Source organism: Archocentrus centrarchus, chromosome 9 (genome assembly GCF_007364275.1).
Source record: "Archocentrus centrarchus isolate MPI-CPG fArcCen1 chromosome 9, fArcCen1, whole genome shotgun sequence".
Classification (NCBI taxonomy): Eukaryota; Metazoa; Chordata; class Actinopteri; order Cichliformes; family Cichlidae; genus Archocentrus; species Archocentrus centrarchus.
Window position 1 is genome coordinate 13,917,993 of NC_044354.1, and position 18,156 is coordinate 13,936,148.

The following is an 18,156-nucleotide window of genomic DNA, read 5'->3' on the forward strand; positions in this document are numbered from 1 at the left end:
GTGCTCAGCCAAATATAGAAAGCTCTCTCACTCGTCCACTTGCGTTACTTGATCCCCACCCCAGTCATTCCCACATGTTAACTTTCTGGCACAACACAGACACATCACACTGTCCAGGACAATCTCAGCTGTGAAACTGTGAGAGAACAAAAATAGAGCCTTTCAAAGCCTTTGTGGGCTTCATACCTCTTGTGGATCATATTGATACCTAAAAAGCACATTTGGCTTAATTTGTAGGCCACATAATTGTGTCTACATATAATTGTTTTCAAAAAATTAGTCATCTAGGCTGTGTGGAATATTCTGTACTTAGAGCAGCATATATGCGCGGGACGTTTCTTAGTCTTCTTACCACAGCACACAGAGCTGCTCTCGAGTAGCTGGAAGTATTTAAAGCTCACCGATCACATGGCCAGAAAGTGAGAGAGGTGGGCACAGAAGCCTCCCAAGATTGCTTTTGGTTGGATGTGGTGTCTTTGACTGGGTACTCCTGACCTGACGGTGGGAAGGAGAAAGAAAGGTGACGTGGGGAAAAGGGCCCACGGCCCCAGCAAATGGAAGACAGAAATAAAATGAAAAAACGCCATTTTGCCTGAACCAGTCACAAAAGACTGAGGGCTGCAGCTGTTACATTCTCCCTTAGCTAAGAGAAGTGTGGGAAGCCGGAGTCACCAACAGCTAAGGGACTGAAGCTGCAGTCGTGCATTGTTCTGTACCAACTGTGCTGATTTACTGGGGATCAAAGTGGAGCAATGTGGGCCCTGGTTACTGAACTCCTCTTCAGCTTCGTGCTGCTGGCCTTCCTGGTGATCAGCTGTCAGAATGTCCTCCACATAGCCAGTGGCTCAGTGAGATCGGTGCTCACCTACATACACACTCAGCTGGACCACGAGCTTGGTGAAATTGAGGGAGTAGCTGATGAAGAGGAGAATGTCACCACCAGAGTCGTCCGCCGTAGAGTCATTCTTAAGGTACAACAAAGAGAGGTGCACAAATTTGAAGAAAGGCTTTTACTGGCAGATGGCAGTAAAGAAAGGAAAGAGCAGGAGGGAAATATTGTTGGTGAACTCTTGCAGGATGCAGTGTATTTAAGAAAAGCTAAAAGTGATACAGGATAGATTTGTGGTAAGTTATTTGACTGGTTTTACTGGCGTGGGAAAGTACAAAATAGGACAACAATGTGGACACAAGTAATTGTGGCATATGTGCTGGGCCATAACAAAAAAGGGATTGAATCCATACAATGAGAGGACTTAATGAATGTCTTTTTTTTTTTTTAATGAAAATATCAAATAACTGTGAGAATGTGGTTAAATATATCTTCTGCTGTTATAGATATACTGTAAATAGATTGTCTTCAGCTCAACAAGTTTGGACCCTAGTTCTATAAAAAGTTCTCATTGGCTCTGTGGGAGTTTCTTTCTACTGTATCTCACACTCCCTCCCTTGACGCTATGTTTAAAATGAGGGATAATAAATACAATTAAGGGGAAATTATGCTTTTGAAAAACTCAATTTTAGGATCAATATAACATGTCATTATGTATCTGACAAAATTCAAATGTGCAGCACATGTGACATAAATGAACTGAATAAAGACGGTACTTTTGGGAGTTTTATTCAGGCCTCCACATGCTCGACCTTCTCTTGTTCTTAACCTGAGTGTCCAGCTTCAGGAATTTCTTTTAACATATAAATAGCTCTACAGACGTGCTGTCGATTATAGAGGCTATAACTGTATTGTCATGAACTTTGTGAATTGTAAATATAAGATCCCCACTGGCTGATTTAAGGTGGGGGAGATCATTTTTTGATCCCCTGCTGAATTTGTAAGTTTGCTTACTTATCAAAAAAAAAAAACAGTCTGTAATTTTTGCGCTAGTTTCACGTTAATGGTGAGAGAATCTAGAATAAACACATTACATAAAAGTTATAAATTGATTTGCATGTCATTGAATGAAATAAGTATTTGATCCCCTACAACCCAGCCAGCATTCTGTCTTCCACAGATTGGCTGTGTATCCAGGTGGCACACAGATTACAGTCAATCAGTCAGTCAGTCAACCAACTAACCGATCGATCGATCGAGCGATCAATCAATCAATCAATCAATCAATCAATCAATCAATCAATCAATCAATCAATCAATCAATCAATCAATCAATCACAGATACTTGTTATGAGTATAAAGCACACCTGTGCACAAAATCAATTTCTTTCATTCTAACCTCTCCACCACCATGGGCAAGACTGTAGACCTGCACAAGGCTGGAATAGGCCACAAGACCATCAGCAAGAGGCCTGGTGAGAAGGTGACAGCTGTTGGTGCAATTATTCAGAAATGGAAGAAACATAAAATGACCATCCATCACCATCCATCTTGCATCATGGGGTGTGGATGATCATGAGAAAGGTGGTGGATCAGCTCAAAACTACATAGGAGGAGCTTGTTAATGATTTGAAGAATGTTGGGACCACAGTCACCAAAAACACCGCTGGTAACACACTACATCGAAATGGACTGAAATTTTGCAGCACCCAAAAGGTCTCCTTCCTCAAGAAGGCAAATCTCGTACATCACATGTACAGGCCCATCTTAAGTTTGCCATTGAACATCTAAATGATTGAGAGAAGGCTTGGGAGAAAGTGCTGTGATCAGATGAAACCAAAATCAAGCTCTGTGGCATCAACTTGACCTGCCGTGTTTGGAAGAAGAGAAATACTGAGTGTGACCCAAAAAACACCATCCTCACAGTCAAGCACCAAGGTGGAAACATTATGCTTTGGGGCTCTTTTTCTGCTAAGGGTACAGGACGACTTCACCACATTGAGGGGCCAAGTATGTGTGTGACCCCCCAAGGGGTCATGTACCGTAAAATCTTGGACGAGAAACTCCTTCCTTCAGCTAGAACACTGAAGATGGGTCATGGGTGGGTCTTCCAGCATAACAATGACTCTAAACGTATCGCAAACGCAACGAAGGAGTGGCTAAAGAAGAAGCATAATTAAGTCAAGCCAGTCTCCAGACCTCAGTCCTATAGAAGATATGTGGAGGGAGCTGAAGCTAAAGAGCTGCCAAGTGTCAGCTGAGAAACCTAAAGGATTTAGAGAGTTTCTGTAAAGAGGAGTGGGCCAAAATCCCTCCTGAGATGTGTGCAAACCTGGTGACCAACTACAAAAAACACCTTACCGCTGTGTTTGCCAACAAGGGTTTCTCCACCAAGTACTAAGTCATCATTTGCTCGGTGATCAAGTACTTATTTCACTCAGTGACGGGCAAATCAATTTATAACTTTTATGTAATGTGTTTTTTCTGGATTTTTGGTTGATATTGTGTCTCCATTATAATGAAATTACCATAAAAATTAGAGACTGTTCATTTCTTTGTAAGTGAGCAGACTTACAAATTCAGCAGGGGATCAAATAATTATTTCCACCCCTCACAATCAACTGCACTAGTGCCTCACCTATCTACGGTTCATATGATTCTCCCTGCAAACAGCGCTGCAGTGATGGATGCTTTAATCTGCTTTAGGTCCACTATTAAAGACGTTCATGGTTATAGAAATGCTTTTTCTGATCCACAGGGTGATGAGGTTGAAGATCTTCCCGGGGAGCAAGTAAGCGAGGAACAGTTCACCGATGAACATGGAAACATTGTCACAAAAAAGGTCAGCCATGTAAATTGTATTCTTAAACAGGAATATCTCTGTTTTTACATTGTTCCTTTTTTAGCATTACTTGACATCTCCCCCACAGAATGAATGTTAAACTAATAATCATGACAAAGTTTTTCATTGCATATGACATTTCACTGTGGACACATTTTCTTTTCAGCGACATCTTCATATTTCACCAGTCCAGTCTTTTTCACTGCCTTACCCACACTCTCTGCTCTTGCCCATCACTCTCTCTCTCTCTCACCCTTCTGTGTGCGGCTGTGTACATGTGTATGTGATAGATTGTGCGCAAGGTTGTGCGCAGAGGGAAGGGATCGGGTGAGGAGGGGTTTCAGGAGGTGAGCGTGGAAGGTTCTCTGCTGGACGCCAACGAGCTGGATGCTGATGCTGAGCAGTTCATGAGCTACGCCGTCTTGGGTCGGGACAGCAGCAAGGTGGGCTTCTGATCTGCAGGCAGCTCTCTCTGTCTCACTCAAAGCTTCCATAATTAGCTTGGGTGTGCAGCAAGCCTGCAAAGCCTAAATGGACTGAATTCGATCAGCTGATGCACATGATGAGGCCCTGTTTGATTAAAATCCATGTAGTATGTAGTATCTGGGGTCTGTGCTGCAGTAAGTTTCATCTCACAGGCATTTCAAGCATTTACTGATGATTCTTGTGCACCTTAAGCTGCATAAGTATAAGTTTGTTTGTGATCTTATAATTTAAATAAAGGTTTGCCCTTTTTTTAGTATGTGTAAATTACAACGGAAGACAGAGGGACATGTGTTTATTTAATTGCCTGATTGCTGACTTCCCTTAACATTAATCTCCATCCAAATATTTCTCTCTCATGCTCATCTTCTGCATTAAAGAAAACAAATGAATCCACTCTGCTCCAATGCTGTAATTGCTTCTTTTTTTTTTAGAGGTTCACAAAAGTTTTGTTATTTTGATCATCACTAAACCACACCTGCAGTTCATCTGTTCTTTTTCTTGCACATTAATGACTGAATGAACTGATGGTGGTTTCATGCAGTGTTTTCTCACTGAGTAACTGAGTAAAGTTTATAGTCCTTTAACTGTGAATGTGCACCTTAATCACGCAAACCAAAAAGAGTTTGGGGCAAATCTTAATTACACTGAATAGGTTTGGGTTCAATACATTAGATACAGTAATTATCTTGGTTGTTCTGATTGTGTGAAATTTCCTGAAACCTGTGTATTATGTGGCCCAGTCCCATCCATCCACTTTTTAAAAAACTTCTTTGCACATATTACTCTGAACCACCACCTGGCTTTCCAACTGCTACCCATCACTTCTGTCCTTGCTTGACTGTTTATACATTATTTCTTCATTTTACCCTCTTTTTTCTCTTTTGTCCCCACATTTCTGTTTCGTTTCCTGTCTGTGTGTTTGTATGCCCTCGTTTTTTTTTCATGCGGCACTGTTTGCCTCCTCTGTGGGTCTGTTTCTCTCTTTCTCTGCCTCTGTCCCTTTCTCCTTTGTTTTACCCTCCCTTACTAATATTACCTCAACCTCTTGTTCTGCTCCTGTCATCCAACTTATTCTCAATCCTCGTACCTCTTCTGCGGTCAACCCCCTCCCCCCCGATGTAGCCCGATACTGTGGATGTGAAGAAAGGTGCTCAGATAGTGAAATGTGCCAGTCTGCGGAGAGTTAAGCAGTGAGGCAGACTGAGTGCTGCATCCCCGCAGGTAGGGGACTGACCCACAGTGCTTCCTCTGCCCTGTGGACTAGACCATTTAATTCAGTCTGTCTGGATTAAATGTATCTGAATGTACATTTAATTCAATAATTACTAATGATATGGTATATGGTGTGTTGCTGGTGCAGCAAAATTACACTTAAATTTTTAGTTTAGCTAATAGTCAAAATGCAAATAACACACACGAAAAGGAAAAAGGTACAACTGTAATTCTTTTTTGTGTGCTTTAGTAGAAAAAAGTATTGTCAGGAAAACCCTAAATGCTTGAAAAAAACAATGATTTGCTAATTCTTTCCTAATGTCTATTCTGTCTAATTGATTTTGATTTGGATCATTTTAATTAGTATTAATCCAGATGATAATACATTCACCGGATACCTTTTTTAGATACACTTTGCTTGTACCAGGTTGGACTCTTTTTGCCTTCAGACCTGCCTTAATCCTTCGTGGCATAGAGTCAACAAGGTGCTGGAAACATTTTGCTCCACGTTGACATGATAGCATCACACAGTTGCTGCAGATTTGTCAGCTGCATATCCATGCTGTGAATCTCCAGCTCCACTACATCCCAAAAGTGCTCTATTGGACTGGGATCTGGTGATTGTGGATCGCAATCCAATAGAGGACCTTAGAGCACGAATTGAGTTTTGTTACCATCAGCCAACAGAAGATGAGTAGATTGTGATCATAAACGGATGGACATGGTCAGCAATACTCAGGTGGGCTGTCGCATTTAAATGATGCTCAGTTGGTACTAAAGCATCCAAAGTGTGCCAAGAAAATATCCTCCACACATTACACCACCACCAGCAGCCTGATCCCTTGATACAAGGCAGGATGGATCCATGTTTTCATGGAGGTTCCACCAAATTCTGATCCTACCATCCAAATCCTGCAGCAAAAATTAAGACTTAATAGACCAGGCAACATTTTTCCAATTATCTATGATCCAATTTTTTGAGCTTTTGTGAACTATATCATCAGTTTTCTGTTTTTAGCTGGCAGGAATGGCACCCAGTGTGGTCTTCTGCTGCTGTAGCCCATCTGCTTTGGGGTTCGGCATGCTGTGTGCTCAGAGATGCTCTTTGCATACCTTGGTTGTTCCAAGTGGTTATTTGAGTTACTGTTGCCTTTCAATCAGCTTGAAGCAGTCTGGCCATTCTCTTCTGACCTCTGACATCAACAAGGCATTTTCACCCAGAGAGCTGCCACTCACTGGTTATTTTCTCTTTTTCAGACCATTCTCTGTAACCCCTAGAGATGGTTGTGTGTGAAAATCTCAGTAGATCAGCAGTTTCTGTAGTACTCAGACCAGCTTGTCTGGCACCAACAACCAAGCCATGTTCAAAGTCACTTAAATCACTTTTCTCCATTTTGATGCTCAGTTTAAACTTCAGCAGTCATATTGATCGTGTCTACAAACCTAAATGATTTGAGTTGTTGTCATGTGATTGGCTGATTAGATATTTGCACAAAAAAGAAGCTGAACAGGTGTATCTAATGAAGTGACCGGTGAATGTAGAGTAACACGTATGTTTAGAACCCGACTCTAAATGATCCAGAAATGTTTTTTTTAACCTCATCTGTCTTTGTCTCTTGATTTTTTTTTTTAAGCAACACAAAAAGTTTTACAGCTTAAATAAACAATATAAATTCCCTTCTGACAAGCACCCGGCCACGTTTACATCAGAGTATGAAGTAAGATTTGTGAATATTCAAATCTGGCAGACAGTTTTTCTATTAAATTTAAGTTATTATTTCTATAAAATATATAGAAAGAAGCAAAAACGAAGTGCAAATGTTATTTCATACATTTGATGCAAACAGATTGTTAATGTCGCAATATGGTAACCTGCTGTACATGCATTTATTTACTTTTATCATGCATGTTGTGATATAATATAAAAAGGCTGGCACAATGTGCACTCAGCACAAAAGCAAAGAGAGACTGTAAAATGACAGCGCTGAAGGTCAAAGCTGTAAGGCCACCTGTCTGGAGAATTGGAGCCCCTGTAGTCTGTGTGTGCATGCGCGCGCGGGGGTGTGTGTGTGTGTGTGCGCGCGCGTGTGTGCGTGCGTGTATGTGAGTCGTGCCCTCTTTAACATAAATGCCATGACATTCCTGAGATTACTGATATTTCCAGTGAATCACTCCTGAATGTTAAACCACTGTTGCCACCAATTTATGCTTAAATTCTTCTGTAAGATTAACGTGTTATTGAGTGTTTGGGTGATATGAGGAAAATCTGAAGGGAACTTCAAAATTTCCACCACTATAAAGCAGTTATGTAGCAGTATGCATATCCAGAAGTCAAAAACACTCACATTTGCACTGACTCGTTGCTTTCTGCATGCCACCTGTTTTGCGTAAGACGAATGAGAGGCTTGTTAATCAGTGCAATTCTCTCTCTCCACAGAGTTCTCCGCAGGATTCAACCCCTTCACCAAAACCATCCTACATGAACACATGACCAGCAGCAGCTGAAAGGAAGACGACCACACATCAAAAGGGAAACAGATGGAAATGAACAGCAACAGACACCAACTCAATGACAACCACAGTGGCTATGGCGACTATTGGCACGCACCAGAAGAAAAAGGATACAGATTTTCTTGTAGTTTTTATTACCTTTTTTTTTTTTTTAAAGAAATGGTGGGGGGAAAAAAATCTACTAGTAGGCTAAAAGCATGATTTCTTATAAAACAAAAAACAAACATGGACAAAAAAAAACAACAACTCAAAAAAAGAGAAAGAAACTAGCAACCAAAACGTGCTTCCTGTTATCTGTATCAGCATGAGTGACTGCTGCCGCATGGCCTGTCTTTAACTACAAATACTGAGGGAATGCGGGGGCGGGTTAAAGGGTGGGGCGGGATGGGGAGGCAACACTGCTTAATGGGACAGGCATGCAACGTAGGCTACCACTAGCCCATTTTCTAACCCAATGGTGAAGAGTTTAACTCAAGAAAAAGAGAGACTAAAATACTCAGAATTACATCATCTCTAGGCAACAGGTTATTCCCCCTCCTCCATGCCGCACTCTCCCAGCACCACACACTAGTTTCAAACCTGGCCAAGTGCTCTCTAAGTCCAGTAAAGCTACAATTATCACCCAAGGATATCAGTGTTGTACATAATATTGTATGCACTAAAATGCTCTACGTGACTGTGTGTTACGTGTGTTGTTTCTGTTATTAGATCCCTATGCGATGCAACTGATGCTGCTGTTTCAGGTACATAAGAAATTTCTTCCCTGTTTTTCTTGTTTGGTACATTTGGTCAGAATCTATATATTATTATCTATATCTTGAGATCTTTGTGGGTAGAAGATCATACAAAACTTCGAGTCGCTCTGCCTGTTTTAAATCGTTGGATTTACGTGTGTCCGGATGTTTCTTTGTGATTTTTCACGGGCTTTCATTGTTTGCTTTTGACATGTCAGACTGTAGAATGAAGACATACTGTCAGTCATTTACTGTACCGTGGGGATTTTGAGCTTTGGGAGGCGGGTTTGCTGCAGAAACTTGCCTCGCCAAACTTTGTTCAAAGTGGCTTGCCTTGTGGAGAGGAAGGTAAAGAGATATACAAGTGAAAAATTGTCACAAGAGATTAACCTACTCTTCCATCCTACTCCTCTGCCTTTTTCTGGTCCCCACTGTGCTGTATCCTCGTGAGGTTTGTGTTAATGTCTGTCTGAACTAAAATCCCAATACCTCTCCTTATCACCCAGCCGCCATCTCTCATCCCCTAGCCTCTGCAGTCAGCCTCTCAGAGTAGATGTAGCAGTCTCGTCCACCTTCAGCAGGAGGCGGGATCCAACTTCAGCTCGTACAGTAGCTGTGTCTGTTTGACCTCATCGTGCAGCATATGACACCACCACACGAGGTGCACTTACAGACCATCTCACCACCACCAGAAGATGTCACTTGATGAGGGTAAAGTAGCTGAAACAGACTCGTGTAGCACTAGTTTTACTGGATGAAGTGATGTGCGTCGTGTTTAGGGTCGAGGACGTGTTGAGCTTCGATGTTTGTCTCCTTGGCAGTTCTTTAGTGTGTAGCAAAGACAGTCACCAATCACTGTGATGAGAAACTGTAATACTGACCCGTAACTGTGAGCCTGACCCGTCCAGAAGCGTGTCTCTTGTTCAGCTCCTCTTCTTGTCACAATTTGCTGTCCTAACTGTACTTCAGAAGAAGAAGCAATAACTGCTTACAAAAGGAAAGGAGTGTTTGTGTGTGAGTGTGTTTGAGTGACAAAGAAGGGAGGATTTTAGGATCATAGTTTGTGTTGTTCCTAATCTTTCAGCTTTACTCTACTTCTCACTTTACTCAGAAATGATGTCAGCACATTAGCGTCCCACACTTCATCCCTTTGCCTCTCTAGAAAAGAAAACTTTAAGTATATTGGTATGACTTCATACTAGCCATCCCATCTGCAAAGTGCCCGGTGTTTGTTTTTGTTACTCATCTGGGAATGTAGGTGTGTTCAGACAGTTTTTAAACCTTAATAACATTCATATGCACCTTGAAAGAAAACCTGTTCTTTGCGCATGCACACGTGTGTGCACACACGCGTGTGTGTGTGTGTGTGTGTGTGTGTGTGTGTGTGTGTGTGTGTGTGTGTGTGTGTGTGTGTGTGTGTGTGTGTGTGTGTGTGCATGTGTGTGTGTGTGTCTGTGTGTGTGTGTGTGTGAGAGAGAGAGAGAGATTTTAATATCACATATTCAGTCCTAGATATTGGGACATGTTAAAGTTGTGATAATATCACAGGAAGTAATATTGCAAATGGACAAAGATTATATGTGTACTTCTAAATCACATATTTTTAAAGGTTTATTTACCTCAATAAGTGTGCCATCTCACATTATATCAATAACCTACATGCATTTCTTTCAAATGTTGCATCAGACATTGAATGCTTTTATTATAGAAAAATATGTAAGTCACAAAAATATTGCAATAAGCACCCATAACTAAGTGTTTAGTAACGGCTTCACAGCCAGAGATGATGAATGTAAAGTCTTGGTATACTGTGAGTCTTGTTATGAAGTAGTCATCTGTGTTGGCTCTGTACTTCAGTAGATAATAGGGTATTCACTCTGTTGTTTCAGCTCAGTATCTGCTGTTGAATATCATAAATATGACTTCATTCTCATTTATTCACACACGCACACATGGTGATAGATTTTAAAGAGTGAAGCCTCAAATTGTTTTTTTTTTTTTTGACATTTTAACAAATATCCCTTCATCAGATATTATTGTTGTTTTATTAGCTTAATAAAGTTCATATGTCAATAAAAATTACACAGCAGTGTAAGTTGTGCCCCTTATGTCATGGCATATGATTTCCTCTTTAAGGGCTCATGTGTTTAGATTGGTTTCTGAAGCAGGGGGTCATTTATGAATGCCCTGCTGATGTCAGGCTTAGAGCCAGAGGGGACCTGATTAAAGACAATAAAAGGGAGGGACTTTGAAGGTAGACCGAGTTATGGGGAGGCTTGGTGGCTTCGATGGCTAGTCTTCAAGATGACAAGCATTTGTCCTCAACACAGCCCACCCCTGATGTTTTCAACGCCCTTTTACCAAATATGAGACTGAGCCGATTCTAAGGCTTCCACGTGGTGACGGTTTGAACATGGACAGAAGAGAGTTCAACCAAGTGCACACACACAGGGAGAGAGTAGAGGTTACATCAGAAAAAAGCACTGCACTGAGGGACTACTGAGATGATGCCATGCACCAAGTTCATGCAAAAATATTAACTGTTGCAAAAACTAGAGAATACATGTATATTCCTTTAGAGTGGATTGAAGACATTATTAATGCAATAGCATATTACTCAATACTAAGGAATGCAACTGCGCACATGCACAGAAAATGTTTTTAACATAAAAGGCTATATATATATATATATATATATGAAATATATGAAAATATATATAAAAATATATATATTTACTTAGAATGCTATGCACCCTTAATTGTCAACTGGGATTCTAGTTATGTTATGGATGTACTTTTAGCATCATACAGCTGTAGCTACCAAGAGACTGTTGAGTTCTGGGTAATGCCTGCAAAATGGGGATAAATAGGGTTCTTGTGGGTATTTTAACTTCTTTTGTTTGCTTTTTTATCGTTATGGAGAGTCAATCATGGATTTAAAACATGTAAAAGCCTTTTAATCCAATCAAATCCGAGAACATCTACTGACAATTTACTCTGTACACCAGCTCAACATTTACAAAATTAATAAAGAAATGAAATGTCTTTGTGTATATTGTGTATAATTTTGTGTGTGGCACTTCATCTAAGACAATCATCATGAAGTCAGTTTTATAAGCATACTGAATTTCAGGTGTGTACCAAAACTGTAAATGTGTTTTTATGTGAAATGAAAGTCACCTGGTGGTAGTTTACAGACCATAGTTGTCCTTGTTTGTTTGTTTGTTTGTTTGTTTGTTTGTTTGTTTGTTTGTTTGTTTGTTTTTTCCAGATAAGCTTTAAAAGAAATTTGGAAGTTTAATCTGCAGCGAATTTGAAGCATTCATTCATTTATGGCAACACATGCGTCTCGCCTCACATCAAAAGTTCTACCAGTTTCATATACTTCGCAGTAACCAGGTCCAACAGGACACATCTTTCATGCTTTCAAATCTACCTGTTTGTTTTTGAGTTGATTTTGACATTTTTGATCACATTTTGAGGCTTGCAGAGGATGTTCCTTAACTTCGTCATCTACTGCTTAAATGCAACCTGAGATCCTCTGGCAGGTCATTCTCCGGGTTCCTCAGTTGTGGAATCGCCTGCTGGAGGAGATCAGAGAAGCTAACGCCTCTCCTCATTAAAAAGAAAAAACTGTTTAAGATGTTATTGGTTCAATTGATTGTTGGAGCTATCCTTCAGTTCTTTATATTTTGCTACCAACAAGCTTTCTTTTTAAAGTGCTCCTGAGCAATAGTTCTCCAGGATTTCTGAAGTGTTTTCAAAGTTTTTCTTTGGACATTGGCTGCTTTTTCACTCATTTTCAGTCCAGTCCTTGTACCTGACCATTTTCAGAGGAATGTTTTTTTGTTTGTTAAGCCTCTTAACACTGACCGATGAATCATTCAAGCATAAAAAAGGCACCTAACTCAAGGGATAAACCAGTGTTGTGTCCACATGTAACACACAACTTAGTGAAGAACCTATTATAAACTGGATTTTTAAGCACTTTGTTAGTAACAGTCTTTTGCAAAAACACAATTTCTTCACCTTTATTTAGTTGAATAAATTACAAATGCCAAAGATAACACAGTCTGATGACATATAATGGTATTTTTGCACAAACAAAGTGATTCCCAATGTGCTATTAGCAGAAGATTTGGCATATCTCAGCATGGTGTGCAGTATGTCCCTAAAACTTAGAGGAAACTGAACAAGTGGAGGACAAAAGAAGTAGCAGGTCTAAAAAAAACCAATATATCTACCGCAGAGGAACTGTATCTGAATACCATGTCCTTAAGAAATAGGAACAAATCCTGCAAAGACCTGACACAGGATCTGATTGATGCAGGTGCACTGAAGCCGCATCAAATATAGTCTCAGAGGCAGGGTGGCTGCCACAAAGCCATTCTTCAGAAAAAGGCTGAGGTATGCCAAATTACACAAGAACAGGACTGAAAATCATTAGCAACAGATCTGATGGAGTGATGAATGCACAATTGAACCTTTTGGTTCAAATTGTCATCAATATGTACACAGATGTCAGGGGAGAGGTACAACAGTGAGTGTCTACAGCCATCTGTAAAACATGGTGGAGGTTCTGTTGTGGTTTGGGGCTGCATTTCAGTCAGTGGTGTTGGAGATGTTGTAAAACAAAATTGATGGAATTATTAATGCAAAAAAGTACTTTCAGATTTTGAGTCACCATGCAATGCCATCTAGAAAGTGTCTGATTGGCAACAGCTTCATTTTTCAGCATGACAGTGATCCCAAACACACTGCCAACACAGTAAAAACATATCTGGATAGAAAAACACACAATGGAACACTATCAGTCATGGATTGGCCTCCCCAGAACTCAGACCTCAACAATACTGAAGCAGTGTGTGATCATCTTTATGGACAGCAGAACAAAAGGCAACCTAAGAAGAGCTTTGAATATCCTTCAAGAAGCCTGGAGAACTATTCCTGAAGACTACTTAAAGAAATGAGAAGAAAGCTGCCAAAGAGAGTTCAGGCTGTGCTGAAGGATAAAGGTGGTCACACCAAATATTGATTTTCAAATTAATTAGAATTGTACTTTTTGCCTTATATACTGTATTTCCATGTATGTTTCAATAAATCTGTGCACTTATTTCCCATTTTCTGAGGAAAATATGAAGAAATGAGTGGTGGCTCAAGACTTGCACAGTACTGTACATCACTGCTTGTACTAATTGTTGATTATTGTCTCTTAATTGTGGGTGCTTTGCAGCATTAAAAAGTATTATTATACTATTATTATTACAATAGTGAGATGATTGTGAAGTTTTGAACACTGCGGAGCCGCTGCACAGCCATTCTTTGCCAGCAGAGGGAGGATTTGGCTCATTTTTGTGCACCTGAGGAGCCTTCTCCCTGCAGCCCGTCTGCCGTGCTGTTTTGTGTGCGTGTAGAAAGGGTGAGTGAGAGCAGAGGGACGTGTGCTCAGGTCCTTTTTAAACAAAGATCCTGGACACTAGTTCGTGTGTGTGTGAGTGCTTGTTGTAATGTGACTAATTTAGGTACAGCCTTCCACTATTTGCACTTATGAAAACGAGGTATTTATTTTTATTTATCCGAAAGTAGTCATTCTGTTGAGTCAAAGCAACACCCGAAGTCCCGGCTCGGCGTGGCTTTATTGCTTTGTAAAACCAAGACTTTCTGCTTGTTTGATGTTCTTTAGTTAGCTAGCATTAGTTTATTATAGTTGGGAGAAGATGTCCACCGACTGCCAGAAGACAACCGCTAAGGCCATCCCGTCGATCAGGAGGGTGGCGATCAACGACGCGGAGCACATGCCCCAGGACTACTCCACTACTCCCGGAGGGACTCTGTTCAGCACGACCCCCGGCGGTACGCATTGTTATTGTATATCATATTTATCCATGAGTGCCGAGGAGATTTGCTTTTACTCCCGGACAGACGTGACTTCTGCTTGTACCCACTTTAGAGCCGCATTGTGTGTCTGCGAGGGTTAGGCTAACTCCATGAGGTCTGCTATAGCTCTGCTAAGCTAACTGCTAAGGCTAACGAGTGAGTGTTTACTTGAAAAGAGGAAACGCAAAGAAATAGTGGCTCTGAAGCACTGAGGCAATGGGGTCGCTCGGATATTATGGTTTTCAGTTCCCCTGTCTCTAACTTAGCTGCAGTTTAAGGTTTAAAGGTCCGATCAGCAGCACTGCAGTGTCCTCGGAAGATAAGCTCCACCTTTGGTTTACTGTAGAGAGCATTTAAATTCCTCTAGAGGTCCCTGCTTCTGAGGGCTTACTTAAACCTGCTGCAGACATGAAGTTTAACTTAAAAACGATCGTCTGAAGGTTAAAGTTAGACATCTCAGATCAGATTTGTACTCTTTTAAAAAAATGCTCTCACGGCAGCACTCTATAACTGTGTAATTACAGTTAAAGGTGTCACTCCAGCCTCGTTTCATTTTTCTGATGCCTCCTACAGTGCTACTATCTGGTAAAAACAAACAAAAAAAGCACTAAGTTATTATTGAACAGGTAAAACCTTTCTTAAGTGCCAATATCATATTACTACTGCTGAGTAGTAATAGATGAACTGTGCGTGTGTATTTGTTAAAGTTATCATGGTTATTTTATGTGATGTGTTCACTCAGTTGTCCAGGACACACTTCTCCTCAGGGAGATTATAAACAACAGTAAAACACAAATATATTATATCGCAGCTGGAAGTTCCACATATTTGATTTGGCAGGTATTTTACACCAGATGCCCTTCCTGACACACCCGTCCTCCACACCCAGGTTTTGTGTCTTCTCCCGGGATCTTTCGCTTGTAAGGCAAATGTGTAACATACCGCCTTTAAAAGGGCACATGTTCATTTTGCATGAAATGTTGAAATTGTATGTATTGACTGTACATAATACTGTATTAAAGGACTAAGTTTCAGTACACGTGTTGATGATAAATATAAACAAATTATTAATGTCATGTTAAAATTACTGTAAATAAGTTTTTTCTGTACAATTTGTGCAGTTATGGTTCAAGGCTTTTGATTCACTTCTCTGCACTTTCTGAGTTAAATTCATTTCCCAACTAAGACAAAATAGCAATAAATTAAGTTAAAGATTCATTTAACTGATGAAAGCCTTATGTGTGTACATTTATTGAAATGTTTTATAGATAAGGCACTAATATTGTGAATGTGTGCAGCAGCAATTTAGAACAGTTTACCTGTAAATGTGTTTATAAAGCATTCATCTGTCACAGGTAAATCAGGTGAACTGGTTTCTGTTCAGTTCATTATCAAATTTGGACATCACCAGGTCACCGCCGAGGATGGCCGTGTGCGTAGAGTCGCTGTTGTATTCATTCAGACTGATTAATTGTACAACAGTATATATAATATACAACAGCTCAAGCATTACTGCTCATGATACCAGCAGTAACAGAGCAGCAACATACAAAGTGATAAATAATGAGTAACTGCATCGCCCCAGTGCTGGTTACCTGTCAGACACCACCTCCTAGTTACTGCATGAAGATCAGGTACAGACGGCAGTTTGCTTTTACATTGTAATTAAGTCTAGAGTAGCACACAAGTCAAGTTAAAATGCACGAATATGAGGAATGATGGCCGAGCCACTGGCGGTTAGTTATGACTGAAGCAGCTGATGCCAGGCAGTCGGTGCAAGTGCTGCATATCTGATGGTCATCCTTCATTTTTCCTACCTTCAAACACAAAAGGTACTAGGATCATCTACGACCGCAAGTTCCTGCTGGACTGTCGCAGTTCTCCGTTGGCCAGGACCCCTCCTGCCCATCTGCCGGTAATTCCAGGAGTGACCAGCCCTCCCTCCAAGGGCACTAGTGAGAACACCCAAAATGGAGAACTACTGAACAACAACACTACTGCACCTGACAGTAGCAATGCTGGTATGTTTACACCTTTAAACACATCACAGGGTGGATGTAACACTTAAAGTCCATCCACCTGTCCATTTTTTTTTTGCATTGTGATATAAAACACATGCAACCTCTACAGCACTGAAACCCACAAATCTTCATCCTGTTTGTTTTTGCATTGCTGCCGTACATGAACAAGGAGGGTAATCAGTTTTAGTTGTTACCAGTCAGTGACCATCAGTTCAGTTCAGTTCAAAAGTTGCTTTACCAGTTGCAAGTACAGAAAGAAACGCAACAGGTCAACATTTGCTAGCTGTGCAACATACATAAGATGAACATCCTCTGCAGCTGCATCTGCTTCATCTGTGATTGCCAACATTTTCTTTCTTAATGTCACAAGGACTTGTGCATTCTGTTATAAAAATTTGTGTTTTTCTTGTTAAGGTGATGATGCACAGTTTGAAATGGACATCTAGGCGGAGCTCAACAATATTGTTATGATGCTGTGAAGAGAGGGGGGGGTAACCGTCTTTTTTCCCCCCTATCATCAACTCCACGGGGACAGAGGAGCTTCTTCTAAAGTCCGTCTTTTTCAGCCTCATTTGGATTTTTGCCCAGAACAAATCTGTAATTACATTTTTACCGTCTGCCTCAAGGCTTCAACCTGGTTTATGTGTAACAAAGTGTGCCTTCCAGTAGTTGCTGCAAGTTAAAAAAACAAAAATACGCTGAGAAGTGCTTAACACCAACAATGCCTCCTTGCTCAGTAATAAAACAAGTCTGTGAGAATGAAAATCTAATTTTCTGAATTTATAACCATTCCAAAAAAGGTTTTCATTTGATGTGCTTTTATTTCAACGCATTTCCTGACACCTCTTTTTAGAGATTGTCTTGAAATGTTCGACATGTTGTGTAATCTGCCAGTATTGTTCTCGTAAACGAGCGCTTCAGCTGAAGTGTAACACAAGGAATGCAAAACAAATTTGTTGATGACATTTTGAATCTGATTTTCGCAATTTTAAGGTGAGGGAAAAAAAACATTAAAGCAAACACCATTCAAACTTTTTCTCTGTGTCATGTTTTCGGTGTGCGTGGATTGTGAGTCTCTTTCTGTCAGATCAGTGGGTTATATTTTTTTATAACTCTTGGATGGTGCCATCTGAGAGCACAGAATGCCTTGATTTCTTTATATCAGCAGTTAACCTGTTAAATATACATTTCAAGGTGATAAGTCTTCGACAGCTTGCTTTGCAGCCTGTTGCGCCTCCTGTGTCCCTCTGATTCAGCAAAAGTCATATCAGAGGAATTCCACGCGGAGCTCACTGCAGGCTGATAACCTCAGTCAGTGGGCTGTTTAAAGAGAGGTCAATATGCAACTGTACACATCAGGCAGGAACTCCTTCCTTCCTCTCAGCAGTTACAATTCCACTTCTGTCAGTGGCACCTTGTTGATTCACTTCACCGTGAAGTGATTTGCTTATTAAGCAAATGTGCTGGAATAGATGAATGTGATTCACTAAATCACTTTCTCTTGTATTTTGATGAAAGTGAAGACAGGGTGGCTCTAACTTGTCAACATGACAGTGATCCCAAACACATTTCCAATGCAGTAAAAACATACCTGGATAGAAAAACACACAATGGAACACTATCCATTGTGTCTCCACGTAGCCC

At 40.5% G+C, this 18,156-nt stretch overlaps 2 protein-coding genes across 5 annotated transcripts in view; both read left to right on the plus strand.

Annotated features, from left to right (window-relative positions):
• The window catches only part of ank1a (ankyrin 1, erythrocytic a), a 94,205-nt gene extending 82,547 nt beyond the window's left edge, over nucleotides 1-11,658 (plus strand). The window contains exons 1-5 of one of the 3 annotated variants that reach the window (XM_030737231.1): nucleotides 237-971; nucleotides 3,588-3,671; nucleotides 3,962-4,114; nucleotides 5,280-5,378; nucleotides 7,807-11,658. In XM_030737231.1, the coding sequence (XP_030593091.1) occupies nucleotides 753-971; nucleotides 3,588-3,671; nucleotides 3,962-4,114; nucleotides 5,280-5,351 (528 nt within the window). In that variant the 5' untranslated portion in view covers nucleotides 237-752 and the 3' untranslated portion in view covers nucleotides 5,352-5,378; nucleotides 7,807-11,658. Of the gene's footprint in view, nucleotides 1-236; nucleotides 972-3,587; nucleotides 3,672-3,961; nucleotides 4,127-5,279; nucleotides 5,379-7,806 lie in introns of those variants that run through there. The other 2 variants (XM_030737233.1, XM_030737232.1) reach the window with 2 other exon arrangements.
• A 2,336-nt stretch (nucleotides 11,659-13,994) lies between these two features.
• Nucleotides 13,995-17,543, plus strand: eif4ebp1 (eukaryotic translation initiation factor 4E binding protein 1). Of its 2 annotated transcripts, XM_030738456.1 has the most exons (4): nucleotides 13,995-14,172; nucleotides 14,298-14,467; nucleotides 16,324-16,512; nucleotides 16,927-17,543. In XM_030738456.1, the coding sequence occupies exons 2-4, from the start codon at nucleotides 14,332-14,334 to the stop codon at nucleotides 16,956-16,958; spliced, it is 357 nt and encodes a 118-aa protein (XP_030594316.1). In that variant the 5' UTR covers nucleotides 13,995-14,172; nucleotides 14,298-14,331; the 3' UTR covers nucleotides 16,959-17,543. The 2 variants fall into 2 exon arrangements, with proteins under 2 accessions (XP_030594316.1, XP_030594315.1); XM_030738455.1 differs by having other exon boundaries at nucleotides 13,995-14,467.
• Nucleotides 17,544-18,156: the final 613 nt, after the last annotated feature.